The sequence below is a fragment of the Adiantum capillus-veneris genome, chromosome 27 (assembly GCF_014529385.1).
Source record: "Adiantum capillus-veneris isolate H3 chromosome 27, ASM1452938v2, whole genome shotgun sequence".
NCBI lineage: Eukaryota > Viridiplantae > Streptophyta > Polypodiopsida > Polypodiales > Pteridaceae > Adiantum > Adiantum capillus-veneris.
The window spans coordinates 136,477,212-136,504,505 of record NC_140957.1 but is presented as its reverse complement, the minus strand read 5'-3'; the positions used below and the strand labels follow the sequence as shown (position 1 = coordinate 136,504,505).

General features: G+C 43.7%; 1 protein-coding gene across 5 annotated transcripts in view; it reads right to left on the bottom strand.

Moving 5' to 3' along the window:
* Nucleotides 1-905: 905 nt before the first annotated feature.
* LOC147422806 (uncharacterized) overlaps nucleotides 906-27,294 on the bottom strand; it is a 41,438-nt gene continuing 15,049 nt past the window's right edge. The window contains exons 2-5 of one of the 5 annotated variants that reach the window (XR_015186736.1): nucleotides 7,328-7,632; nucleotides 5,814-5,995; nucleotides 5,361-5,431; nucleotides 4,656-4,958 (exon numbers count right to left, since the gene is read on the bottom strand). Coding sequence is in view for 3 of the 5 variants with exons in the window: in XM_086502581.1 (XP_086358707.1) it covers nucleotides 921-1,078; nucleotides 5,361-5,431; nucleotides 7,328-7,632 (534 nt within the window). In the remaining 2 variants the exon portion in view is untranslated. Of the gene's footprint in view, nucleotides 1,079-4,655; nucleotides 4,959-5,171; nucleotides 5,432-5,686; nucleotides 5,996-7,327; nucleotides 7,633-27,294 lie in introns of those variants that run through there. The other 4 variants (XM_086502581.1, XR_015186737.1, XM_086502582.1 and 1 more) reach the window with 4 other exon arrangements.

The following is a 27,294-nucleotide window of genomic DNA, read 5'->3' as shown; positions in this document are numbered from 1 at the left end:
TACTAGATCTCAATTAAGAATCAACGGTACCAATGGACAACAATGGATGCACATTACAATCAATATCGACTACAATTGAGCAATTCTAATCAAAATGGCTTTGAAAAAAAGAAGTTAAATTAACGGTTCAAGTAATGCTTTTAAACCTTCATATTTTCCTTTTTAGAAGTCACAGAACAAGGTTCCACATAGTCAAAACAATAACAACAATAGCAACAAAAATAATGAAAAAGTGGATGTAAAGATTGTTCTTTGCTACGCTTGTCACAACATAGGACATACAGCTAACGAGATTCTTTAAAGCAAGTCAACACCTTACTCACACTTTAATGAATGGATTGAAGAAGAGAGTGACCATAAGTACACAACATGGAGATGAATGTCACATTACCAACTCTTTTGAAGATAACAATCAAGAACCTCAAGGTAACTCAGATTACCAAGATCACATAAGTACTACTTCTCAACTACATAGTCCTTTACGATGTAAGTTAAAATTGGTAATGATGCTTTTAAGTTATTACATGATAATGGAAGCACACATGATTTCGTTTCTATACGTGTTGCACAAAAGTTAAGATAACATATAACTCCCACGAATTATAAAGTAAAAGCAGCTTTCCAAGGAAACAAAAAAAGAATTGTGTAAATGATAAAAGATTTGCAATACCCATTGGGGGACTTCGTCAAATCACAAGATTTCTTAGTAGCACCATTGCAAAACACAAATTTAATTTTGGGTATGCCTTGGAGACATCATTTTAATCCAAAGATTCATTATGATAAGAATACACTCATTGTCACACATAATGAAAAATCTTTTACATTACAAGCTAACCACAAGGTAGAACTAGAACCTCTTCTTAGTCACACTCAAGCTAAAAAGATTAGCTCAAAAAGATAACAAACAACTTTTTGTTCTAATCAAGAAAATTGAAACACGCAAAGACTACTTTTCTCCTTCTCAACAAAATATTTTGATGAAATATAAAGAATTTTTTGTTGATGATGTGCCTTCGATTACCTCTTTTTAGAGTAGAAGACCACACAATAGAGTTGATTCTACGAAGTGCACCACCTTGTTGAGCACCATATCATCAAAATCAAATTGAAAAAAAAAAATCAATGTCAAATTGAGGAATTATTAAATCACGATTCAATTAAGCCAAGTAGTTCACCTTTTGATACACCACTTCTCTTAGTCAGAAAGGAAAATGGTACTTATCGTTTGTGCATTTATATAGAGCACTTAATAAAATCATGATAAAGAATCGTTTCTCTATGTCTCGTATTAATGACTTACTTGATAAATTAAGAGGTGCATCCATTTGTAGTACGATATCTTAAATCTAGATATCATCAAGTACGTATGATGAAAAGCGATATTCATAAAACTACATTTCAAACACAATTTGATCATTATGAATTTCTTGTAATGCCTTTTGGTTTACCAAATGAAGTTGCTATATTTTCATGCATAATGAAGCGTATCTTTTTAAAGGATCAAGATTGTGTTGTGATTTTCTTTGATGTTATTTTAGTTTTTAGTAAGAATGAAAAAGACCATTATGCACATTTTGATTTTCTTTTTAAATTGTTGCATAAAAACCAACTGTATTTGAATCCTAAGAAAAGTTTATTTTTCAAAATTAAGATTGAATATTTAGGTCACATTTTCTCCAGTGAAGGAATCCATGTGGATCCTAAGAGGACTTGATGTATCAAAGAATGACCTAGATAATCTATTTGTGAGATTTGTTCTTTTCTCAGTTTGTGGAATTATTATAGAGAAATCATTCGAAATTTTTCATACTGTACCACTCATAAATCTTTTGAAAATGACACACCTTTCACTTGGAATGACCGACATCAAAATCTTTTGAGACACTCAAATATGCACTCACACATGTCTCTATCTTACAAATTTGTAATTTCAAAAGACTCTTCTTTTGATTATGAGTGATGCTAATGAATATGGTATTGGTGATATATTAATGCAAAATAACCATCCATCGTATATGAAAGTAGAAAGTTGAAACCCAATGAGCTCAATTATAGTACTTATGATAAAGATTGTTAGTTGTTGTGCATGCTTTGAAATTGTGAAAGCATTACTTGATGGGATCCGAATTCTTGATTAAAACTGACTATCAAAGCATTCCTTGTTTGCTTTCACGACTAACTATATCTGATCGTCACATTAAGTGGGTATCATTCATTCAAAGTTTTCATCCACTCATTCAATATCGACCAAGACATGAAAATAAGCTTGCACATGCACTAAGTCGTATGCCAGTGATTAATAACATTTCTGTTTTGTCTGCTGAAACTTTTTTTGACATGGTTGATAGATATGTTCATGACTTTGATTCTATGTTTACTTTTGTAACCATACATCTTCTGTTCACACACAATACTCTTTTTATTATGGGTATTTGTTCTTTGAAAAGCAATTGTATATAACCCTTGCATTTCATCAACTTGTCATGAAAGAGTGCCATGAACCACCATATATAGGCCGTTGTGGGATTGTCACAACCATTCACATAGTGGAATCTCAAATTTATTGGTCTTCCCTTCAAAAAAATGTTGTTTTATATGTTGCACAATGTTTTGTGTGTCAAAGAATCAAGCGTCGTTATGGTAAGCAATATGATTTGTTGACAACTTTACCTATTATTGACTCTCCTTGGCAACACATTTCTATGGATTTTATTACTAGATTGTCACTCGTGTACAAAACGATATGATTTTAAGCATCATAGATAGATTTAGCAAGCAGGCTTAGTTTCTCCCTTGTAAGAAGACCCTCTCAACTAAGAAAGCTTCTCTATTGTTTCTTTTCATTTTTGTTTTGCATGGAATGCCTAAATCTATCATATATGATCGAGATAGACTTTTTTGCAATGATTTTTGGGTGACACTTTTCACAAATTTAAGCACTCAAATACACTTCACTTCTGCATTTCATCCAAAATCTAATGGACAAACAGAAGCAACCAATAGTACCATTCTAGATCTTTTATGAGCATACACTCTGAGAGGCCTGGAACTTGGGACACATACATTTACTTGCTTCAATTTTCATACAACAACACTCCTCATTCATCTATAGGAAAATCACCATTTCAACTTGTATATGGATACTCCTTGCCTACTCCTTTGTCTCACACTTCTCATAAAGTACAACATACTCATGAGATCGCACTACAACACACCCAAATCTTAGAGCAAGCAAAACAAGAAATTCTCAAAGTACAACATGTATACACGAAACAAGCAAATAAAAAGAGAACCCATGGAATTCAAAGAAGGATATTTTGTGATGCTTCGCATTGAAAAGAGATGTCTTTAGAGCATAGAGACCAATCTTATTGTTAAGCTAACACCATGGTATTATGGTCCTTACAAAATCACTAATCGTATTAATTCGAATTCTTTTCAATTGGCTCTCCCTAACTCTTGAAAAATTTACAATACATTTCACATAATTCTTTTTAATCCTTTCAAAGGTTCTCTACCACCACTTTCTATCATTGATGATCCACCTTTTTAGAAGAAGATTATGAAATACTTGTACATGAGACCATCATGACACTTTGACACGTAGTGAATTTAGAGCAATACTTGATTGAAGTTTTGCCCTTTGAACAATGTAAAAGGTGATTGTTTTTCACTGTTGTCATGCTCTTTTTTTCTTTGTTAGAGGGCCCGCTAATAAAGATCTCTTTCAGTTTCGTAGACATTTGGATATGTGGATTACACTTACCTTATTGGTTTCCTAGTGGAAAGTTTTCTCTAAGTATTTTACTTGATTAAACACATATCATGTGAAGATTCTTTTTTTTTCTATTTCTCACAACTACGAGTAGTTATTTCCCTATTGGGGAGGACTGTTATCACTCTTACTACTTTTGGACATTTTATCAATTTTGCTTATGCACTTTTTCAACATTAACTTTTTGACTCTTCACGAGGAAGACGAGTGCTCCGAAAGCATCCCCAACAGGTGACCTACTATTTTAACCCCCTTTTGAAACCAACAAAGTCATCAGAATCTCCATTAGAACAAAATTGCAAAAGGTACACTTTTACCCTCTTTTATACAAATTTTCTCTTAAACAAGACATACACTCCCACGATTGTGTATCTCTTTCTCTCTTATCTTATTTCATACATATTTATCTTATTTTAATTGATGCTCCATGACATGTATAAAGAGACAAGATAAATACTCAATCATATTGATTGAGAGGGATGGTTGGTACCAAACATTGTATCTAGTATTTTGGTTCATGTTTATGTTGTTCTCTTTGTGTGTTGTGATTATTCAATCAATTGTTTTTCTCCATTTATTATTATTTAATCAATCAAAGTTGTGTTGAAAGTGTTGGAAAGATTTCAAGAAGCCAACATTAAATCTGGTTGGAGCATATGGAAACTTTCTTTACAATTGTGGAATGGTCGAGGAGTACACTAGAATTTCACAATTTCAATACTATTTTTTTGAAATTCATGACTCCAATTCAAGTATTACAAATACCTTTTTTCTCTTGCTGAGAGAAAAATTCATGTTTGAAGCTTCAAAAAAAAACACTCTTAAACAGCAATAGTATTTGAATTCAAATTTCAATACTCTAAAGTTTTCAGAGCTATTAGATCACATATTCTTGTCCTTAAATCATAGTTATCCTTAAGTACAATAATTTTGAAGAGAGGAGTAGACATGCATTTTGGGATCCACTTTTAAGAACATCTTTTTGGAATATCAAGAGAGTCCAATAGTACTTGGGGGACACAATTTCCACTTTTAGCCCCACGCGCGCGCGAGAGAGAGAGAGAGAGAGAGAGAGAGAGAGAGAGAGAGAGAGAGAGAGCAATTAGTGCTTGGGGGACACAATTTCCATTTTTAGCCCCATGATAGATGGCTAGACTACTCCAAGCTTGAGAGGTAGACTCTACAATAAGCATGAACCATGGCACCAACTAGTGAGAACCCTCCCTACATTGAAAGCCTACACATTTGACATCATTGCTTATGCCATTAAATGACCACTCCTAACTCTATAAAAGAAGTGAACTTACGTGCTACATTTACATTTTTGAAGTGAACCCCTCGAAACTCATAGGTACTCAAGAACGCACACACTTTTCGAAGGGTATACCTTTGGTTAGTGAATCACTAGGAATATCATTTGCATGAATATTGACAAGCATTGGATTATTTAAGGATGGATAAACAGTTTACAAACACCTCTTTATAAACAAGAGTTATTTAATGTTCAGGTGGACAATTATAATCATTTTTTGAGTATTCAATATTATTTACAAATAAATATGTATAAGAGAAAAATGCTCACCTTTGCACGTGGGCAGATTATACCTAGTGCTCCATGTTGATCTTCTCTCCCCTCTGCTCTTCTCTTCTCTCCTGGGATATGCATAACACTCCAATTAGGAGATACACATGCTCTCTCTCTCTCTCTCTCTCTCTCTCTCTCTCTCTCTCCCCGTGTGCTATGGCAACTACCATGTATACATGGATGATCACAACTACAGGCTCTTGTATGCTTGCTATTTTGTGCATTTTTCCGACAACTTCAAGTTTGAACCGAAAATCGTGAGAGTTTCAAGTATGCCCTAGTGTCAACGACAAAGTGACAAGTTAATTGACGCACACACCCCCTTGGGCAAAACTACATATTTTCAATAATCTTTATGTACAAAATTCAAACACATTATAAATGCTTACTTCATGTGTTTCATTGTAAGTGTAAACAATAGAGAGTCAAGTAAAATAACATGTTTCTTACATAGAAGAAAAAGAATCTAATCTATCCTTTTCTCTTTCAGATAAATATGAATGTAGGACTCAACAATCATAACACCGGCTAGCCATGAGATGAGGATGGAGAGATCGGCAACGCTCAAAACAGGAAAACCGAGACCCTTCTGCAGAACCAACAGGACAATTCTAGAATTTAGAACTCCATACCTGCATTCACACACATCCTACAATCAATACAAAATCTTTATATGCAATTGGGTCCAACAACCCTACGAAAACAACGAGGTAAATTACCACATAGGAGCTTTAATTTTAGAAACCAACTACAAGATCCTTTCAGAGGTAATATTCAAAAGAAGAAGAAAAATGTGATATAAAGCACGTATTGAATCACAAAACAAATTCCTGGATGTTTTGTTGGTCTCATTGCGGCACCTAGATCCTCGGCCACTTTCCACAAGGAATGGATGAAAGCTCAATGGTAGGCCCACAGGGGAAAATGGAGTCCTACCAAGCACTACCTAAGAACCATTTTGTGTTCATATTGAAAACGGCTGAAATGGCCTTTAATATACTTTACATTGGTCAATGATAGAAAAGGCATATTGAATTACAACACAAATTGCCAAAAATTTTATTTTCATTTTGATCTTTCAATCAATATTTGGGTGTTCACTCTTCCATTACAACTTAAGAATGTGTACCTTAGTCATAAGAGATCAAACTCCATGAGGAGCGGATGATGACCTTTCGTCTAGTACCACGGTAAGCGACCCCCTCTTATCAATGCTGACATTGGCTACAAATTTTACTCTATATATTCTCCTCTCCATTTCTTTTTGAAAATATGTAAGACCTACTCCCAATTGTCTCCAGCTAGTCATCGTGAGGCCCATAGTTGAAAAGAGAATAAAACTCTCCTAAAATTTCTCATTATATATAAAAAATAATAAGGTTGGAGCTTTAGCCAAATAAGAGGGGTATCTCTGAAATGTTTGAAATTTCAGTGGTATTTTGGGAATTTACACATGTTTCAAGGGCATTTTGGCATTTTCCCAACAAACCAAAACAAGGCCGACACTTACGCGCGCAGACGGCGGCACTGCCTACTATGTGTGTGTGTGTGTGTGTGTGTGTGTGTGAGAGAGAGAGAGAGAGAGAGAGAGAGAGAGAGAGGGAGAGGGGGAGGGCAAGCTGGTTGGGCACGGCTTCAAAGAGCACGCAGTGCATAGGCTGAGAGGGAGCTCAAAGAGGAGTTGGTGGCCTATGCTTTGCAGAGGGAGGTTGAGCGGACGTCGAGGATTGGGAAAGTTTTCAGAACGCTGCTTTTGACTGTTTTGAGCGAGAGAGTAAGAGAGAGAGAGAGATATATGCTATTTTAACTAGTAAGCCTAAAAATAGACTAAAAAGCCTAAAAGAGTGCCTAAAAAATATGTACACAATTTTGATAGGCACCACGCCTATATCACTACCTGCAAGCATGCAAGCAGGCAGTGCCAACAAATAAGAAAATGCATCAAAGAACGTTACCAAACTCACCCCATGATGGTGGTGCGAATCATCCAGCGCCTATGAGCCTCAAATTGTTTGTTTCTAGCAGAGCCCACGGCGCGAACCAGGCAGATGAGCAGAGCCATTGCTGCAATGCCCATGAAAGTGCGCCCCAAAAGCCCAAACTCGGAGTGCATGAGCATGGTGGTCGACCCCGTCACTGCCAAAAACAGGGATACACCCACAAATGCGTACCCCATCCGTCTATGTAGCTTCAAGTGGCGACCCCTAAAAGACCCACTGAATTGATACGGCGCCACAAACAAGAACACAAGACCTGCAAGAGAATGCAGCTGCACCAACACAAAACAATATGGTTAAATCAAAAGTATATGTGTGTGTGTGTGTGTGTGTGTGTGTGTGTGTGTGTGTGAGAGAGAGAGAGAGAGAGAGAGAGAGAGATTTTATTATCGTCCTCGGTGGTCAAATATGACCTATGGGACCAAAGATACATGTCATGCGCTATGCATGGGGTTGATAAGTGATTCTCCATGCTCCAAGATTGTGGTGATGAGAGTCCCAATGGAGAGCCCACACTCTTGCTGGGAGACAAAAGTGTGTAGGTCTAAGACATGTCTGAAAATGTGAGGGAAGCAAGTTTGACTATGAGCAAAAATTGAGCACTCTAGTAGTGTGTGGTACTCAAGACTCTCCAACTTGCAGTGAGCATGATGTGCCTCGGACGATTTGACTCTTCTCCATTGCTCTAGCGGCCTGTCTTGCATCGAAGGGAGTGGGAGCTAAGCCAAATGGCTACGATAGTGCATATTGGAGATAGGCTCAAGCATTTAAGGGTAAGTATGGTTTCCTCTTTCGACGAAGAACATGGTTTTGTAGTTGGAGACAATATGGATGGTCTAATGTATGAAGCGTGACCCACCGGATTCATTCCAAGCCGTAATACATTGGCGTTGTAGAAAAGCTTCATGCACTTGAAAGTCTATTGAGGCATCATGTAGCAAGTGTAATGCACATCTCCCAAACCACTTCTTTATGTCTTGCATTCATCCCGTGCTCAAGATCTTTCTTTTATGTGGCTTTTGAGCTTTTTGCTTGCTTCACATGCAATTGTGGGAAGTTTATGTGAGAGATTGTGACGTATTGAGTCTAGAAGATCGATATCAATGTACTCTGATAATCTCTTCAAGAATAAACTGCACGCGCGCACACACACAGAGAAGAAGAAGAAGAGTATTTTAATGTCGTAGGAAATTATCCCAAGAGACCTTAAAGATCTATCCAACGAGGAGAGTTGAACTCAAGGCCTGTTATTCAAGAGGGAAATGGCATAACCAATCTACCACACCTGAGTGATAAAAAGGTTATACCATTTTGCTCTTTTTATTAGCGCACACCCCGAAAAGAATATTTTAACGAGAGAGAGAGAGAGAGAGAGAGAGAGAGAGAGAGAGAGAGAGAGAGGGGATCGATACTGTAGTGAGTCTAGAAATGTATGTGTGTGTGTGTATGTGTGTATAGGATGTGTTTTTTTTTTTTGGATGTTAGTCTTTCTTTCAGCACACAGACTTTATATAACATTCACCAGCTTGTAACTTGTTGGTCTCATAGGTCATTTTGGCCTTTTGTAGTCCATTTCATTTCTCTCTCTCTCTCTCTCTCCAATTTCTCTTTAAAGAGTACATTGATAATATTGTCCACATGCACATAGGATTGGATGTGCACATGCAGCGGAAGTGATTGATAGTGAATGCTCAAGATGAGTGCTTAGTGCGTGCTCAAAGCTCCTTTTACTTCATGAGAGAGATGTGCAATAGACTAGAGAGAGATGATGGAATGATATTAAGTGCAGGTTCTGTGAGTGATAGAGAAAAGAAGACTAACAGCGGATGGGATCCCCTACAATGACCTCTCTAGCGATAGAGAGGTTGGCCCTTGGAGGGGGGTTACTAGAACACTTCCAAGGCTGTCCTAAACCCTGGAAGTAGAAGTTACAGCTTGTCCACATGCACATAGGGTTAGATGTGCACGTGACAACTATTGTGACTCACATTTGTGACAGTGGTATCAAAGCAAGGTCTTCACTCTTTCTCTGCAAAGCACGACGATTCTGAGAAGCCACAGAATGAGCTATGGCATACCAGGGAAGAACAGTTGATGAAGAGCTTCAACAAGTTTGGAATCAGCTTGTAGGATGCGATGTTCAAGTCTTAAAGAACCCCAAGAGAAGGATGCTGCTGAGTATTAAGGATCTGCTAATCGAGATGCCACTAGGCAAAAAGGAAATAATGATTGAGATGCTTCTGATCAAAGAGAATCCCCAGAGAGGAACGCTCAAGAAGACTAAATGATATGAAAGTTCTTCCTCTCTCCTAAATGATATGAAAGTTCTTCTCCACCGTACTCTCCTAGCTACACTCCCTCTACTACTCGTAGTGCTTCTAATACTCTAAATGAATCTAAGAGGTAAACACCATAGCAAGACAAAAGTCTTCGAATCTAAAGACCAGATGTAAAACTCGACAATGACAATGGAAGATGTGACGCTCTTCAGGTTGCCTTTGCCAACGACAACTTCACTGAGAATTCGAAACTGAGGCATGTGGGTATGTACCTAAAGGTTACCGCAAGCATAGGTTGCTTGCCAAAATACTGAGAGAAACACAAGCAAAGACTTGGACACAACTCATGATCGATCAAGGACATTCAAAAAGAGTGGGATTGGCTCTCATCAAACAACCATGAGCAACTTATAGCTTATGTGATAAGTTCTCGTGGATTCTTCTAAAGGTCAAACCCTTGAAAAGATCAGACGAGGAGGAGATGAGAAAAATCTACACTTCACAAGGACTCGGAGAAAGATAGAGCAGAGCACTTATCATGCATTAAGAAAGGGGTATCCCAGCAAACTAGCGGAAATAGCAAAGAAAAGCTCTTCTCAAGAGTCGGACCAGTCTAAGAAGCAAGAGGGCAGTAGCAAGAGAGTAAAATCTCTTTCTCCAGATAGCGTATTGTTTTGACGATAAGCTTCTTTGACCACAAACATTGATGATAAGCTTCTTTACCGTAAACATTGGCTGTATCAAATATCGTGCATATGGGTTGACGGTTATAGGGTGCTCGTATCCTCAACCGCATAGATCTCAAGAGTGGATATCATTAGACATGCATGGCTCTTGACGATGTACATAAGACAGCTTTTACCACAACCTTCAGACTATATGCATTTTTGGTAATGACCTTTGGCTTCATCTATAGACCAGTCATATTTAATTGAATCATAGGTCGAATATTTATGTCAGGTGGTGCAACGGAAGGGTTGCAGGACACATGTTCAGGTAGGTCATAACCGTAGTTGCATACCCTCTCTTGCACAGTACAGTCATTTAAGCATTCAAGGCCTTTCAAGCATGTGAACAGTCCCTTGAGTCAATTTATTAATAAACTTTTTTGTCATGATCGTGGGTTGCAAAGCATGCTGCTCAACCCAGCACATAGGCAGCCCATTGGGGCGCTTGAAAAGCAAGGAGCAGAAGAAGCAATACCAGCACCAGTAGTACCTGCAGTACCAACACCAATAGTACTCACAGTATCTATACCATCAATATCAGCGTTTTCGGCCCATCAATACTAGCATTTTCAGCACCAGTACCACCAGCGTTTTCAGTGCCAGCATTCAGCGTTTTAGGCCTCAGCATCAGCATTTTTTGAGCCCTCAGCATCAGCGTTTTTCATTTGCGACATCAACACTTTCAGCCATCAGTTTTCAGCCTTAGCCTCGCCATACCAAGCATTTTCTCGCAGTACCAAGCATCTCTAACAAGTACTTATCAATATCTCGGCATCTAGGACCATTGTAACAACATTTGTGCAAGTAGATAAAGCAAGTACTTGCTCTGGCAACAGAGCAAAAGGGCCCTTAAGGGTGGTTGGGATCCGAAATGCTCTCTCTCTCTCTCTCTCTCTCTCTCTCTCTCTCTCTCTCTCTCTCTCTCTCTCTCTCTTTGTTGTGTTCAGTTCAATTTCTCTTTTCAAGTGAAGTAAAGAAACCTTGTGTTTGTGCGGTGTCACGTGCACATCTAACCCTATGTTTACGTGGACAAGCTACTTCATGACATGGGTTCAGTTCAACTAGATTAGGAAGTATTCTAGCACTTTTATGAGTCTGTTCGCAGACCATGCATGTCCAGACACTTAGAGTAGATGCATATCCTCTGGTTGCACACAGCATGATCATCGGATTTCCATCAAAACCCATTAGGAGCATTTTTACAGTGCATAGACCTATTTTCCCTATTTTAGCCAATTTTCACTTATTATTTTCAAGTGACTTTTGTTGGAAACTAGGGCAAGCAAGTATATAAGTAAACCTAGGGCTAGCACTTTTGGGCAGAAGAGGCAACAGGGACCTGACACCCAGCGGTGCACCTTCTCAAGCAAGACCCCCCCCCCCCCCCCCCCCCCCCCCCCGGGCAAGAAGACTCAGCGTTTTCAACCAAGAACAGTACCGCAACCCCCAAACCTCGCAGATCTCACCTTCCTGCACAGCAAATCCTCGCCGCACGGTCAAATCCATCAAAGTTTGCAGTTTCAGCCTGGAAAACGCAGATTTCAACATCTGCATTTTCAACACGTCGTCATCGCCATCGACATCGTCACACCGACATAGAGTCAGAATTCAGCAAATAAAGATTTGCAAATTTCAGCCATTAGCGTTTTCAGATTTCGGCCCGTCTCGTCGTCGACATCATCAGCAAGTCCATGGCATTGTAGAGATTTGTGCAATCAATAGTAGACCACTTTCGCCATAGAGAGTGGGCCCTTCGGAGGAGGGTTTGACAACATTCTGGTGTCGTATTCTTCTCTTTCTATCTCTCAGTCTCAGTACCTTCATTCACAATGTCATTCACTTTGTTTGTGATCATTCACTCTCTCACTAAAGGAACGGAAGGCTCTCCCTTCCTTAAGTAAAAGGAACCTTGAGTACAGTTCGGAGCACTCATCTTGAGCAAAGTTCAACATTCACTTCCGTTGCACCTTACATGCGGAGTACTAGATCCAAGCTAAATCCTTAAACACTTCCGCTGCACCTGACATTGGTATCAGAGCTCTGTGCGTGCTTCGGCTTCGCGAACTCAAGGGAAGAACTACCAAGAACCCAAGCAGAACCAAGAACCCAAAGAACCTGTCATAGGACAAGCACCACGTGCCAACGGAAAAGAACAAACAGAACAGACATTTAGCACTTCAATAACAACTAAACTGAAAGAGATGCACGACACACGAGACGGGGAGTGGTGGAATTACATCCCAAAAGAGCACTTGCCCCAAACCTTGGCGCCCCTTTCGGTGTTTCTTTATATTGCTTAAACTCAATACAACGCCGGTACTCCAGACTCTGTACCTCCACGCGGGAGCGTACCATAGAATGAGCCCTTGGCTCAAATTTAAAGGCCCTTGGCCTCTCAAAAGCAGTTACATGAAAAGCTTCGAAATCAAAAGCATATGGTACCAAAAATGGCATGAAAAAGCTGCCAACCCATTTCACGCAAATCTGTACAGCTGCCACGTCAGCAACGCAAAACACAAAAATTTGTATTGTCAACCACGTGGCACTGCTAGTGCCATTCTCAGAAGTTTGTACAGCCTGCCACGTCATCAATGTAAATCATGCACGTCCGTATAACTGCCACATCATCACCTTTTTCACAAGAGATTGAGTGTGTGTGTTGTGGTCCCGTATTATTTTAGGGCTTTAGTCCCTTGGGCCCCATCAAACGGGGTCCCATAAGTTGGTGGAAACTCTTCTTTAAAAATAGGCCACTCGGCCAAACTTTGCAAGTTGATGAAACTTCTTCTGTTGCTTCTAGGGTTTAGGCTTCCAGGTCGGGATCTGCACCCATCAACACCTCAGCAGTACCTAGCATCAGTAGCCTCAAGCACCCATTAGCATCTTAGCATCTCAGCACTTAGCATCATTGTCTCAGCATTGTGCAAGTAATAAAGCAAGTACTTGCTCTAGCAATAGAGCAAGGTACCCTTGAGGGTGGTTGGGACCCGACATGCCGTGTCGTCTCTCTGCATCTCTCTCTTTTATTAAGTTCAGTTCAGTTCTTTCAAATGAAGTACAACAACCTTGTGTCTGTGCGTAGTACCAGATCCGAGCTAAATCCTTAAACACTTCTGCTGCACCTAACAGTTAATGTGTGCTACTTAGCGCAAATGATGCTTCCTTTTAGAGAGAGATGTAGAGAGAGAGAGTGACATCCGATGGGGTCCCAACCAACCCTGTTCAGGTCCCCCCCACACCGTTGCCGATGTGGTATTTGCTTTTGATTGCCTAAATGGAATGTACACGCATGCAATACCCCAATGCACACTCTATTGACTCGAATGGGAATGTCGCCACGGTAACTCTTCAAGATGAAGCACCTCTGGGGCTCATTTGATGGACCTTTGAATCCATCTCGACGAGGAGTTGTTGATGGCCACCAAGGGGTAGATTTGGGACTGATTTGTGCTCCTGATGTGAGAGGAATGCATGGCTGAAAGATGGCTGCAAAAACGCAATAGATCTATCATGCAAAACAAGGTTGAAAATGCACAATGCCAAGGCTGATCTGGTGCTATCTATTCTAATGCAAATTGATGGCCTGGCTGCTCACTTTATAGGTGAGGAATAGGGCTTAAGAACTGCTTAAGGCTTAGGTAGGGAAAAACCTTTGTCAAATTCTTATAAAATAAATCATTGAAATGATTTATTAGTTCGACCAGGGCTAAGTTTCTAGGTGAAACTCTCGCACATCTACCGATCCAGGAATCCGATTGACGCGGGGAATGGCTCATTGGATTCCTCTAATCTAAAAGTACATGCACATCATGTCAAATGCCCACCATAGTGTAACAACACCTATCAAAACGGTTGTACAATCCGTTTATGCAAGAGGATTCCAAAACTAGAAACCTAATCTAATGGGCTCGTCCGGACATGCATGATGCAGGTCTTGCAAACAAGACCACAAAATTGCCAGTATTAATCCTCCTAGGATTCTAGATACTCCTATCTAGGGATAGGTGGAAAACTGGCCCTGGAGGTTGATGAAGCAAGTCCACGTGGCACACAGAGCCATATGCACGTGACATCTTGGTACTCAAGATCTAGATCTTCGTGTATGCAATGCCGATTTTCATTCAAAGACTTAACGATGAAGACGGGAGCACTCACGATGCGCGACTAAGAGTGGGAGTGGCTACTATTTGTAGGCAACAACACAAAACTTCTTTGATATAGAGAGAAAAATATTCTGATAGGGGTTCCTTGGATTCTTGGTTCTTCTCGGGTCCTTGATTCTTCCCTTGAGTTCGCAAAGCCGAAGCACGTCCAGAGCTCTGATACCAATGTCAAGTGCAACGAAAGGGTTCGAGGATTTTAGCTCAGATCTAGTACTTTGCACAAACACAAGGCTACTTTACTTTCCTTGAGAGAACTGAACTGCACACAATGAAAGAGAGAGGCAAAGATAGAGAGAGAAAGAGAGACGACACTAGATGTCGGGTCCCAACTACCCTCAAGGATCCCCTTGCTCAGTTGCAAGAGCAAGTACTTGCTTTGATTACTTGCACGAGTGTTGATACAATGGCTAATGCTGAACGCTTAGTGTTGATATTTCATGCGGATGACCTACAAAATGCTAGAGCTGATCTGATGCAAAACGCTATGCTGATCTAATGGAAAAACGTTCGGCAAATCTGATGCAAAACGTTGGGAGGAACTAATGCAAAACGTTGATGATGTTGGGATGTTGGCGATGGAAACGCTAGGTGCTAAGGTGCTTTGGACGTTGAATGCCCTTGCGGGTACTCTGTCTGATGTCCTAAAAACTAAAGGTCAAGTGACTCTTTTATAGGTTTTTTTGCCACTTGCCCTACCTACTTTTTATAAATGTCATGTGAAAAGCACTTATTAATAAATAACTTAAGTAACTATTCATATGCCTCTATGCTTAAGTGATTGTATTGTGCAAGTGAGGGTATGCAACTATGACCTGCCTAATCATGCACGTCCTTCTAGAGGCTCACAAAGTGCCAGGCTAGATCCTAAGCTATATTAACTAAGAATAATGTTGACCTGTAGAAATACCTTGTCCACATGGCTCAAGTGCAATGCACACATGACATCCCCCCTTGTTAAAGGTGAGACACAACTGTCGAACTTCTTTTTGTGGACGTTTTTTGTACTTCTAATGTTGAATGCTTATGATGCTTGTGGATGCATAAACCAAAATAAAAACTCCTCCAAAACTTGTGGATGTAGGTACTACTTCGATGTAAACACCAACCAGCAAGTTTTTCTTTTTTCCGAGAAAAAGATCCTTCTATTAGTTAATGAAAACTGCCCATAGGGCTACAACCACCTTTGCAAGAGAGGGCTACGACAATCATGATGGGGAGACTCTCCCAATGAAAAAACAGCATATGTACAATGAGGCTAAATCAAGAGATGGGGGAGGGAAGAGCCACACAGGTGGACGGTAATGCCGTCTGAGCACACCCTCGACCATAGTTAAGAAAGGCCCAAGACGCCAGAGTCGAAGGAAAGCCTCTCTGCGCTCCCGCATGCGGTCAAAGCTACCCTGGAGTCTCTCGAATTGTCCTCTAAGAGTTGGATCAGCTCTAGCCAAAGATCCCAAACAGTCTTTGTTGGTGGTACAGGGCGAGCCTCAAAGATGCGGAAGCAACGGGCCCGCCAGATGAATCAGAGTGTCAGGCCGCTGATGAGCTCCCGACACTCCTCTCTCTCACTGCACCACTCCTGTGGAGTAAGTTTTATAGCAGGTTGGAGTGTAGGTCGACCCCCCTACACCACTATCATCCTGCTGGTGGTGGATAGCTCAAACTGAAGTGTCGGGCCCGTGAGAGTAGACCAAGCAACTGCTCTCCATGTGTATTGCCGAGCTCTGGAAAGAGTTGGCATCAGTCGAAGAACACGAAGCTGTGCCAAAGGACAATCCCAAAGATAGTGACACTGACTCTCCACAAGATGTCCACAAGTTGCACATGCGGCCGAGAGACCACTATGTATAAGCCAACTCCCAACTGCTGTACTGACTCGCCTCGTCTGTCTGGAGTCCCATAACCTCTCCCAAAAAGCTGCCAAGAACTCAGCTATGAGACCCTCTTCCTGCCAATGAGGTGCTACAGCAGGACGAGCCTCTCTGCGCTGCCAGTATGTGACGTCCCAGTCGAACAGTGTACTGAAAGAAAGGGACACCTAGATGGTTTGTTGAGGAGAAAGGGTCCCTCCAAAGCCACTCTCCAGGATCCCACTGTACTCGTGCCAGTGGACAGCTCTCCCAAGCCCACAGTCTCCAGTGGCCATTCTCAAGAGCTACTGGGTCGGGATCTATGACACAAGTCCTCCCACAAATACCCACCACTCGGATCCTCTAAAAAAAGCACTCTGCCGCCTGTGGAGCCTCTACTGCAACTCTGTGTAAACGCCCCTCACCCTGTAGCTCGAAAAACACGGAGGGTATAGTCTCTGAGCAAGCCCGAACTGAGATGAGAACCTCCAGTCGTGTGAAGGCTCCCATCCATCTAGGTGTTGCTCACTCGAGGTGTGAGCCACTCAGCTGGTCCTGCCTCTGAGATGTCCTGACACATGCTCCGCACCCCTCTCATGCCATATAGCCCTGAAGCTCCTCTGACAAGCCTGAAAACTGTAACCAGTCACCTAAAGAACGTGTTGGACCCTCTGCCATGGGACCACAGGAAACATGAGGCCGACTACCAACCAAGTGGCCTCTCTGAGTGCTATCCATGGGGTTCCAAACAAGGGGCTGTCTCAGACTCCTCGTGCAAGTAGGCTGACGCTGCTCCAAGCCTCTCCGCAGTTGCTCCCAAGATCGGAGCAGACTCACAGCAAAGCGGTCCTCCAGTCTCCTGCTCAAGCCAACTCTGCGCATCTCTGTGAAAATCCATCTAGTCGAGGGTCGCCAGGGGCCTCCAGTCTAAGGCACCCTAGCACTAAGCCGCTAAAGCAAGAACTCCTTCCAGGGCTCTTCACCTGGAAGAAGTCCTCTGACGATAAACTTTCCAAGAAGGGCTCTGCTCTGCTGTGCTGGGTCTATGATCCCCAACCCTCCCTGAGAACAAGGAAGAGTGATGACCTGCCATGCCACTTTGACCCGGGCTATCCGAGTGTCACGCCCTGACCAAAGGAAGTTCTTGATCAGCCTCTCTACCTGGCTGATACAAGAACTCGAGAGATCCAACAAGAAGTGATGTACCACATAGTAGCCAACAACACCTGGTTGGCCACTACAGCTCTGCCTGCAAGAGAAAGTCGTGCGGAGCTTCAATGTAACAACTTCCTCCTGGTAGACACGAGGAGGGGAGCAATCTGCTGCTCGGGAGACAAGTCCAAACCAACCTGACAGCCCAAGTACCGAACTGCAGCCCCTGGGGGAATCCACCTGAAACCCTTCCCTAGCATCCAATCGGGCATAGAAGCACTACCAACCGAGAAAGCCACTGTCTTTCTCCAGTTGATCAGTGCCCCAAATGCACAACAGAAAGTCTCAAGAGCCTGCTCACACCTGTGAAGATTGGCCTCCTGGCCATCCAAGTACAAGGCTGAGTCGTCTGCAGCCTCAGCGTCCAGTAGCTCATCTCCCCAAATAGGGAGCGCTAAGCCACGTAAACCAACTTGCTGTAAAACCAAAAACCTGCTCATTGCCTCAACATAGAACAGAAAGAGGAAGGGGGCAAGAGGGCAGCCCTGTGTGACCGAACGTGTGAGCATGAAACGATCACCTCTACCTCCTGACAAAAGTACCTGACTGTGTGCCCGTCTGTACAAAGCTGACACTCCTGTGATCCAAGCATCTGAGAAGTGCATCCTGCGTAGAGTGCCCTCCAAAGAGTCCCAATCAACTCTGTCGTAGGCCTTCTCAAAATCGAGAAGAAGAATCACCAGATCCTCACCACGGAGCCACGCGAGGGCGGAAGCCTCCCAAAAAGAAAGATGTTGTCAAGGATACTACGCTCCTTGACAAAACCTGTCCAAGTCCCATGTATAATGCGCTCTAAAAGTGGGGTAATCCTCAAAATCAGAGCCGTGGCAAGAATTTTGTAGGTTGAGTTGAGGATGGTGATGGGGCGCCATTGTCAAATCTCATCAAAGGAGCCACCCTCCTTGGGAATGAGGTAAATCAGGCCCTCACTCATGCTGTCAGGCATCTCCTGTGTGCAAGATGTACTGAAAATCACTGCAGAGATCTGAGCCAAGCAAGTCCCAGTACTCCAAGAAAAAACTGGGAGTCAAGCCATCCTCACCTGGACAGCTACCACGGGGGAGTGCTCTCAGAGCCGTGTGTAGCTGCTCTAGCTGAAAAGGCAACTCAAGCCTCTAGCGCATCTCCTCAATCACAAGGCAAGGCATCTGTGCACACACCTGCTCTTCGCATGCATCTTGACGCTTTGACTGAGGCTCTGCAGACAGTAAATCATGGTAGAAGTCAGTGGCAACTGCATGCATGTCCTCTGGCTCTGAAGCAACTGACCCGTCCTCCTCAACTGACTAACCTTGACATGCATATGCCAAGGTCCCACTGCGTCAAAGAAACCGTCTGTCACTCTGTCACCCACCTAGGTCCACTGAGATGCCTGTCGATGGAAAGCAAACTCATGGCGCCTCTCCTCTGTGCTGACGAGCTCCTGGTGAGCCTACTATAACTGCTCCTCCAACCAAGGACTGTCTGGATGCTACTCCTGCATCCTCTCCTGTCACGTGACACATCTAACCCTATGTGTACGTGGACAAGCTACAGCATGACAAGGGTTCAGTTCAGTCAAGTCAGTCTAGAATAGGAAGTGATCTGGCACTTTTGTGAGTCTATTCGCAGACCGTGCATGACCAGTCACGTAGAGTAGATGCATATCCTCCTGTTGCACACAGCATAATCATCAGCATTCCCATCAGAATCCATCAGGGGAATTTTATAGTGCATTAAACCTATTTTTCCTATTTTTGACATTTTTCACTTATTTATTAAGTGACTTTTGTTGGGAACTAGGTAGGGCAATTTTGCTAAGATAATATATAAGCAAACCAAAGCTAGCACTTTCTGGCAGAAGAGGCAACAGGAGCACCTTGCTCAACAGGCAACTTCTCAGCAAGATCATTACAAAGGCCTAGCGTTTTTGCTTCATAGCAGAAAGCTGGCGTTTTTGGACCAGATCAGCAAGCGTTTTTGCTCTTGCAGATCCCTGGCGACAGCAGACCAAGCAAAAGCCCCAGCATTAGCAGATTCTCCACAGCAAGACCATTTTCAGCCCTAGCGTTTTTGCATCTACAAGACACTTCAGCGTTTTTGCAGATCTTCGCGACGAAATCCCCACAAGCATCAGAGTTTTCAGTTTTCAGCATTTAGAACCCGCAAAAGAACCCCCAAACCTCGTAGATTTCACGTTCCCGCAGCAGATCCTCGCCGCACGGTCAGATCCCGCAAAGTTCGCAGTTTCAACCCGGAAAACGCAGATTTCAGCATCTGCGTTTTCATCGCATCGTTGCCATCGACATCGTCACCGACATAGAGTCAGAATTCAGAAGATAAAGATTTGTAGATTTCAGCCCTTAGCAGTTTCAGATTTCAGCCCGTCTCGTCGTCGTTCTCATCGTCGTCGACATCGTCGGCAAGTCCAAGCATTGTAGAGATTGTGCAATCAATAGTAGACCTCTCTCGCCTTCGAGAGTGGGGCCCTTGGAGGAGGGGTTTACAACATTCTAGTGTCGTATTCTCTTCTCTCTCTATCTCTCAGTCTCATGCACCTTCACGCACAGTGTCTATTCACTTTGTTTGTGTCCATTGCACTCTCTCATTAAAGGAACGGAAGGCTCTCCCTTCCCTAAGTAAAAGGAACCCTTGAGCACAATTCGGAGCACTCATCTTGAGCAAAGTTCAACATTCACTTCCGCTGCACCTTACATCTGCAAGGAAGCAACACCTCATCGGAGACGTTGCTCCTCCTCTCTCGTTACAGCCAAGTGAGCCGAAGACTCTTGAAGAAAGAGTCGACTAAGCTGAGCAAGTCATGAGGCCACTCTGTCAGTAGGAGAATCCTGCATGTCTACGCTCTCTGTCCAAAGAGCCTCCACTCACTCTCTAAGCGCCGAGTCCAGCAAGACCCTCTCTGGGATGGGAAGCATCGTGCTCCCTCTCCTCTGCCTATCAGTCACTGTAAGGATCACTGGAGCATGGTCCGAAAAGAAAGTCCCTGCCAGAATGCCAACTGTCCCACCCAAGTCACAGAAGTGGTCACTAAGTGTAGAAGCGATCTATCTAAGATAGACTCACACCTCCCACTCTGCGGTTCGTCGACGAGAGAAGGCCAGGCTGTCTGGGGGCCTCACAAAACTAGAATGCTGCCACACATCTAAAACCCGCAAAGTCAAACAAAACCTCTCCCAAGTTGCCAGCTCAACTCCATGCACAGTCGTATGGCTACCACCAATCCTGTCAGAGGCTTCCTCCAACATGTTGAAGTCACCCCCTATGCACCATTGCTCTGCCTACGGCAACGACTCAACAATCTAAGACCAAAACTCTGCACGTGCACTCGCCACATTGGGCGCATAGATATTCAGGAAGCTCACGAGACAACCCTAAACCTGCATAGTGATCCATTGAGCCCTGCCTGGCACAATAATCCCTCTGTCCACAATGGCCTGCTGCAAAGAATTCGCAATAGTCATACATACCCCGCCCTGGATACCTCCAGGTTCAAATGCAACTGACCAAAAAGTCTCATATAGTCAACGCAAAAGCTGACCACAACGTCTAATGCGGCTCTCACCAAGATGATGCTCCTGTAGCATAAGAAGGTCAATCTCTCCTCCCACAAGGGATCGTTGAAGCTCCTGACGCAGTCGGCCCCTCTGACGCTGAGACTAGGGCCCACCTAGTCCCTATACATTCCATGAGACGATCCTCATGGGGAGCGAGGGAGAACTGATGCTGTCGCAGCAGCTAACCGTGCTATCTTCGAGGCACGCTTGGATGAGGAGTAATCCGCATCCGAGCGTCTTCGAGATAGGCGTGACTGCAAAGAGTGTCTAGCCCAGGCCCAAGTAGACCGAGCCGTGCGTAAAGCAACCTCCTCTGACCAGGAGTCCTCATGTATGTGAACATAGCATGGCGGGCTCTGCGTGTCAACAAAAAAGTGAACCACAATGTGTCTACATCCTGCTACGTCTGGAGGTGTCACAACAAACTTGGCCAATGGCCAAAGAGTCTGCAGCAAGTCTTTGGCCAATGGCCAAAGAGTCTGCAGCAAGTCTGTAACCCCTAGGTCTCCCATGTGGTGAGAGAACTCTAGGGCCTGAGTTTGTAGCCACTCCAATACTGAGTCTATAATCCACTCAGCCTGGTCCCTGCCACATAGGGAAAAAGAGAAGCCAACTGCTGAGTCCAAGGCCTCTATCCCCCTAGCTGCAAGGAACAGTACATGAACTCTGAAGCAAGCTACCTCAAGGTCTGGTGAGGGGTCGCCGAGAAAACGTGTAAAGTTGTAGGCAAAGAAATCCCAACGGCGACGAATGTCGAAGCTCGTCAGACCTCAAGGAACTGCTGCAAAGAGAGACGTCTGCACCAGAAGAGTGGGTCGCAAGAAAGGCTCTCCCTCTCTCGCTAAGCGACTCGTGGCAAAGGCGTTGCCAAGAGATCTCCTAGCAGCCGAGGAAGGCCTTGCCCCCGAGGACAGCTGCGGGACTGGAGCGGGAGGAGGTGAAGGAGCAAGGGGGAGAGGGGGGGCGAGGGGGATCGACAAAGGTAGGAGGGCAAGATGGAGAGGCAAAGGGAGAAGGGGGGCGCGGAAGACGGGTGGAACTCGGAGGGAGGAGGGGCTGTCAAGGGTGAGGCTGAGGTGGAGACTGGAGCAGAAACCTCGTCCTGCTGAAGAGGGTCGAATCGGTTTCCCGTGGGAACCCACTGCTGTTGGGCAGGAGCCTGAGGACCACTCTGAGTGCTAGGCTGGCGCGGAGGCCCCTGCTGATGTCGACCACAAACCTGCTGCCAACCCTCCTCTGCCTCCCCCCCCTCCTTCTCCCAAGGGTTCTTTGGATCTACTCACAATGGACATGCCGAGGCTTGATGCTCAATTCTTCTTGTGCTCTTTTTGATATTGTGTCATGCCAAGAGACATGTAATGTGAATTCCTTGAATGCAAACATTTCATTTTGTCATGAGTAATCCGCATACATCCGTGCTCATTCATGAGTGAATCGTGCTCATCGTACAATATGTCATGCCTGTGAAAAGGGATCACATAAAGACGCTGACTAAAATACAAAAACACTCGAACGATGCGTGCTGACTAATCACTCAAACACATAATACTTCCTGAGAGGGTTCTTTGGACCTAGGCTCAAGAGCCAAGATCGGTTCTTCGTGATCGATCCAATCTTCCTGTGGGGGTTTTGTGGACCTCGACTCCAAAGCCAAGATCGGTTCTTCGTGATTGATCAAATCTGCAATGAGGTTAGCTTCACTAGAAAAAGTATCAACTAAACCATCATCCTTGTGAACAATCACATCATCTTTATGCAAATCATCATGCTTGTGAGAAATCACATCTTGATCATGCAAATCATCATGCTTATCACTATCATTAAAATAATCATGCTTATCACTATCATTTAAATCATCATGCAAATCCTGTGTGTCATGCTTTGGAAAAGAAGAGACTGAGAGAGTCTCCTTTTCCCGAATTTCTTGCATCTGTGCCTGCACTTGAGAAAAGAATCGGAACAAGGCGTCTTTCCTTTCATTGTGCTCATGCTCTATGGCTGTCATTCTTTCTTCGTGTTCACGCTCTATTTCTGCTTTTCTTGCTTCGCGTTCTAACTTCCTGTCCATCATCATCTTGTTGAAAGCTGCCATAGGATCTGGTGTAATCTTTGGTGTAGATGGGGAAGGGTTGGAAAAACCTCCTGGTGGGAAAAACTCTTCTTCGCCACTCCCATGCTCACCCCCTCCATGCGAAGTATCCATTCCGCTTCGGAAGATAACCATCCACTGAAGTCATGGGTTCTTGAGTTCACGAGGAACTTAGGTTCTTGTGGGTCTTGGGTTCTTAAGGTTCTTGAGAGTCTTGAGTCTTGAGGTTCTTGCGGGTCTTGAGGTTCTTGCGGTTCTTCTTTCGCTTGCAATATGTGTTAGAGAAGGATCTTCTCTTCACCTGAGTTCTACTCTTCCCTGCGGGCGCACCCCTTGGCGGCCTTGCGCTCACACCAAGGTTGCTTTTTCCCACCTCATGTCGATTGGCCGGCCGCTAAGTGCATGGTCCGCTCTCAATGAGTGAAAAGAGGCACAAGGGGAGGCTGGACAAGTCCTTCTTTCTTGGATTTCCTGTCATTCTTCAAAAACACGGTTAGGAATCGACACGCCCAAGAGGTCTTGGGTTACGTGCGACCGCAACAAGCAAAAAAAAAAGTGATTCTTGTGGTTCTTTCCTTGAGTGATATAGAACACTACCAAAGCTCTGATACCAATGTAAGGTGCTGTGGAAATGAATGTTGAACTTTGCTCAAGATGAGTGCTCCGAACTGTGCTCACGGTTCTTTTTACTTACGGAAGGGAGAGCCTTCCGTTCCTTTAGTGAGAGAGTGCAATGGACACAAACAAAGTGGTGAACATTGTGAATGAAGGTGCATGAGACTAAGAGATTGAGAGAGAAGAATACGACACCAGAATGTTGTCAAACCCTCCTCCAAAGGCCCCACTCTCTATGGCAAGAGCGGTCTACTATTGATTGCACAAATCTCTACAATGCTTTGACTTGCCGACGATGTCGACGACAATGAGGACGACGACGAGACGGGCTGAAATCTGAAAGTGCTAAGGGCTGAAATCTGCAGATCTTTATCTGTTGAATTCTGACTCTATGTTGATGACGACGATGCAACGACGACGTGCTGAAAACGCAGATGCTGAATCTGCGTTTTCCGGGTTGAAACTGTAAACCTTGATGGATCTCACCGTGCGGCAAGGATCTGCTGCGGGAAGGCGAGATCTACAAGGTTCGAGACTTCTTCTGCGGTAACTGACTGCTGAAAACTGAAAACGTTGTTGTTCTTGATGGTCTTGTCGCGATGGAACTGCAAAACGCTAAGGGCTGAACTGCAATTCAAAAACACTAGGACTGAATGTCTTCCTGTGGTGGAAATCTGCTAACATTGGGACTGATCTGTTGTGGTTCTATCGCCAGGCTGTTGCAATGCAAAAACGTTGGTTGATCTCATGCAAAAACGCTAGGCCTTCTGGTGAGTGAAAACGCTAGAGTTGTCGCGGGGGGGAAGTCTTGCTGAGAAGTTGCCTGATGAACACCGGGTTCCTGCTGCCTCTTCTGCCAGAACTGCTAGCGCTAGGTTTCCTTATATATTTCACTACTCAATTTGCCCTACCCAGTTTCCCAACAAAAGTCACTTAATAAATTAGTGAAAAATGTCAAAAATAGGAAAAATAGGTCTAATGCACTGGAAAATGCTCTTGATGGATTCTGATGGATTCTGATGGGGTAATGCCGATGATCATGTTGTGTGCAACCAGAGGATATACATTGGAATGCAAGGCTGAAAACGCTGATCTCGCCGATGCCGATGATGGACAGCAATGGGAGCACTCGATGCGGCAAGGGATGGCTGAGGAGAGGCACAATGGGCTGCCAAAGTATTGGATCGCATCTGGATGGTTGGTCATTGCACATCTTGCACGTTTCCCGCGAAGAAGAGGGCCGAAAACTGAAAACACTGGCTAATCTCCTGCAAATTTCGAATTCGCTGGCTGATTTACTATGAAAACGCCAGGTTGATGGGTTGCTACAAAAATACTAGTTGGTTCTGCTGCAAAATGTTGAGGCTGATCTGCTGCTCCTCCAGCACTTCCTCCACTTATGCCAAAACGCTTACCTAGCTGCTCCTTTTATACGACTTTTGGCCAGGTCGAGAATTTTAGGTTAGGTCGATAAAAATATGCAAATGTGTGCACACAGGCTATAACTCACTGCTTGGTGAACCATTTGACAAACCGATTGGACTGACACGTTCCTCTAATCCAGACTTGCATGCTCATCATGCTAGATGCCCACCATAGTGTCGTAACATCTATCAAAACGCATATACAAACCATTTATGCAAGAGGGTTCCAAAACTAAAAAATTGGCTCTAGGAGTCAATGAAGCATGTCCACGTGGCACATAGACCCATGTGCACGTCACACACACACACACACACACACAAAAGACTTAACACCAGATGGGGTCCGGAAGACCCTCCTCTCTATTGCTAGAGAGGGATTTGCTTTAGATTGCACAAATGTTGATAGAATGGACCTAAATGCTGAGATGATGATGGGATCATGCGGTAGATGCTTGGATCTGAGAGGCTAAGGGGTGAAAATGGAAGACACTAGTAGTTCTAACTTAATTCTGCAACTACGACAAGGCTATGGGCTGATCTCGATGTCGAGGATACTGATGAGGATGATAATGATGGGCTGAAATCTGAAAACATTGGCTGATCTGAAGGCTGAGGCTGATCTGATGTAAAACGTTAGTGTGGATCGGCTACTGATGGCTGATGGCTGGAATTACCAACACTAGGGATGCTGAGAGGTTGTGGCTGAAAAGTTAAAACGCTGATGATGCTGATGAAAAACGCCAAGGATGCTGAGAAGATAGAAACGTTGGAGATGGTGGAGGTCTTGCTGAGGATCTGGCTGCCCATCAGGTACTAGGTGCTAAATGAATGAAGGGGAAGCCCCAAGCTCTCCTTTATACTGCCCCACGACTTTGCTCATGAATCGGGTTGTCGATGGAACACTTTCCTCTCTTGAAATCATTGCTAGAACCCACATATGTGCTATAGGGAAAGAATCAAATCCTTTGAAGGAGAAGAATTGTTAGGTGCAGCGGAATGAATGTTGTTCTTTCTCAAGATGAGTGCTCCATAATATGCTCAAGGTTCCTTTTTGTTCTTATGGAAGGGAGAGCCTTCCGTCTTTAATGAGAGAGTGCAATGATCACGAGCAAAGTGAGTGGACACTGTGCGTGCAAGTGTATGAGATGAGAGATAGAGAGAGAAGAGAGATACGACACCAGAGACGTTGAACCATCCTCCGAAGGCCCCACTCTCGTTGGCGAGAGTGGTCTACGATTGATTGCACAAATTGGTACAAAGTGTATGCATGAAACTGATGCAAGTCTAGGCTAGGTCGATGTCGACGACGGAGATGGCGAGACCAACTCTATGGCTGAAATCTGCTACTCTTTATCTGCTGTCCAAAAACGCTGCTGGCTGAATTCTGCTATGGCTGAAAACGCTATGAAAAACGCTGATTTTGGTGGTCTTTAGGGCTGAAAATCTGCAGCTACTATAGGCTGAATTGGCTGTGGGAAAAGGCTGAAATTGACCTGCTGAAATATCGCCAAGGGCTGAAAACTGTAGCGCTTCTTGCTGGGATGAAAAACGCTAGGCTTTGTTGAAGCTTCTGGTGGAAACGCTATGTCAAATGATTGTCATGCGGTGACGATTGCTGAAAACGCCACAAGTGGGAGAAGGCTAGGCGATGAGGAACCAAAAACGCTAGGCTTGGTTGAGGGAAATAGCCAATGGTGAGGGAATCTTGTTGAGAAGAGGTGGAACCTGTCTCCGAAGGCCTGTGTTCTCCTTGCTCATCTGCCAATTAGTGTCAACCTTGGTTTGCTTATATATTATCTTACCCAATTTGCCCTACCTACTTTCCAACAAAAGTCACTTTAATTAATAAGTGAAAAATGTCAAAAATAGGTAAAATAGGCTAAATGCACTGGAAAATTCCCCTGAAGGATTCTGATGGATTCTGATGGGAATGCTTATGATCATACTGTGTACAACCAGAGGATATGCATCTACACTAAGTGACTGGGCATGCACGGTCTACGAATAGACTCCCAAGTGA